This window comes from Myotis davidii, unplaced genomic scaffold (genome assembly GCF_000327345.1).
Source record: "Myotis davidii unplaced genomic scaffold, ASM32734v1 scaffold2100, whole genome shotgun sequence".
NCBI lineage: Eukaryota > Metazoa > Chordata > Mammalia > Chiroptera > Vespertilionidae > Myotis > Myotis davidii.
Window position 1 is genome coordinate 134,012 of NW_006292458.1, and position 1,833 is coordinate 135,844.

The 1,833-nt window shown below is 63.8% G+C and overlaps 1 protein-coding gene across 1 annotated transcript in view; it reads right to left on the reverse strand.

The window, feature by feature from the left end:
* The window catches only part of AP2A1 (adaptor related protein complex 2 alpha 1 subunit), a 29,860-nt gene that overhangs the window by 1,784 nt on the left and 26,243 nt on the right, over positions 1-1,833 (reverse strand). Inside the window, exons 16-18 of the mRNA XM_015565442.1 lie at positions 1,753-1,789; positions 806-943; positions 527-705 (exon numbers count right to left, since the gene is read on the reverse strand). Coding sequence (XP_015420928.1) covers positions 527-705; positions 806-943; positions 1,753-1,789 — 354 coding nt within the window. The remainder of the gene's footprint in view (positions 1-526; positions 706-805; positions 944-1,752; positions 1,790-1,833) is intronic.

A 1,833-nucleotide genomic window follows, 5' to 3' on the forward strand; every position in this document is an offset into this window, starting at 1 on the left:
GAGCTGAGTGTTCAACAGGCCCCTGGAAATGGTGGTGGGTGAAGCAAAGAACTAAACATAAAAGGACCCTCAGAGTTTGGGGGTCTAACCCCCGGTTTCACAGGCTGGGGATGGACCGCAGAGGGGAGGAGGGACTGGCTGCTCAAGCACTGCCTGTCCCCCTTCCAGAGTTTTCCGCCAGAGTTCTGCTGCTGCACAAAACCACCCCATGAGGAGGGGAAGGGCCCACACAGAGGCAGCGCCAGGCCCGGGCCTCACAGGACGGGCTCAGGTCTCACCGGGACCCGGGCTGGCCCTCGGGCTCAGGAGGCGCTAGAATCCTGGGTGCGGAGCTGACAGCAGACAAAGTCAGGACCAGGTCTGGAAGGGGCCAGACAGGGACCAGGGGCCTGGGGCAGCAGGGGCTGCAGGGGTACCGCCTCCGCACACCTATCTCATCACTTCACGTCCCCTCCTGTCGGGGAAAGGACACCCCTCCGGCAGGTGGCACCGAATCGCAGAACTAACAGGCGCTCAGCTCTCAGGCAAGAGGCTGAAGACGGTCTCCACCCGGTCCGTCTGGTCCCAGGAAGGCAGACCCGGAGCCGGGGGGGCGGGGCCAGGCCGAGAGGATATGAGTCTGGAGGTCCCCCGGGTGGACCACAGTGGGCGTGAAGCTCTGGAACTGCACGGAGGTCTTGTTGCCGTAGAAGAGATACATGCGGCCTGCGGCGACGGGGAGGTGGCCTCCGTCAGCCCCGACTCCACACCTGGGCATGGTGTCCCCGAATCCCCATCCTCACAGCCCCCCACTCCCCCCACATACCCAAGTTCTGCCGGAACTCTGACTTGACTCCAATCTGCAGCAGCTGGTTCTCAAACAGGACCCCGTTGTTCTTACACACGAACCTGGGGGAGCAGGGAGGGGGGCGCCCAGGATGAGAGGGTGCTTGTCCGGGCTCTGCTTCGTGATCCCCGCCTTCCTCACGTCCCTCCTGATCGCCCCCAGACTCACTTATTCAGCAGTTCATCAGCCTCTGGGATGGGCGACCCGAAGTCCTCCGGACCTGGGCTGCAGGGAAAGGAGTGAGATGGGAGGGGCTGGGGGAGGGAGGTGCTGACAGAGGTAAAGGCCTGGAACTGCCTCATGGGAGGAGACAACAGGCCCTGAGAGGGCAGAACCCCGCAGTCCATACACCCATATTCCCCAGAGAACCACAGAGAACCCCACAATCAGTCTGGTGACTGCCTCTCGTGGGAACAGGCCTCTAGCATGTGCGCCTCCCCACCCCCCCATCAGAGGACCCTATTTTCACTCCCTTCCAAGACCTTGACCCTACAGTTAGTTCAACAGGAAGCCTTGCTGAGAGCTCCCGTCCCCTAACCCTCCCTAGGGACACAGTCTGCCCACCAACCCCCTGAGGCCACCCCTTACTCAGCAGCTGGAGCTGGGTCAGCCAGCAAAGCCATGGGGCTCTCGGGAGCAGGCGGCTCCAGCTCGCTGGGCCATCCAATCCCAGAGCAGACAGAGAAGACAGGCGTGGCAGGCAGCCAATCCCAGACAGGCAGCAAAAGGGCCAAAGAGAAAGAAGGAGGCGGGAAGGAGAGAAGGAAGAGCAGGCTGAGACACGGTGACGGGAAAGGACAACGAAGGGAGGCCAGGGGCGGCCGGGAGCCCAGCGTGGCCAGAGGGAGGGAGGAGGCCGGAGAGGCGGCAGCCAGGGGGACAGAGGCACAGGGACAGGGAGGGAGGACGAGTTGGGGGGAGGAGACAGAAGACGGGGAGCCCAGAGCCCGAGGCAGACGGTACCTGAGGAAGGCCTCCTCGGGGGTGGGCCCCAGGCCGGGCTGGGC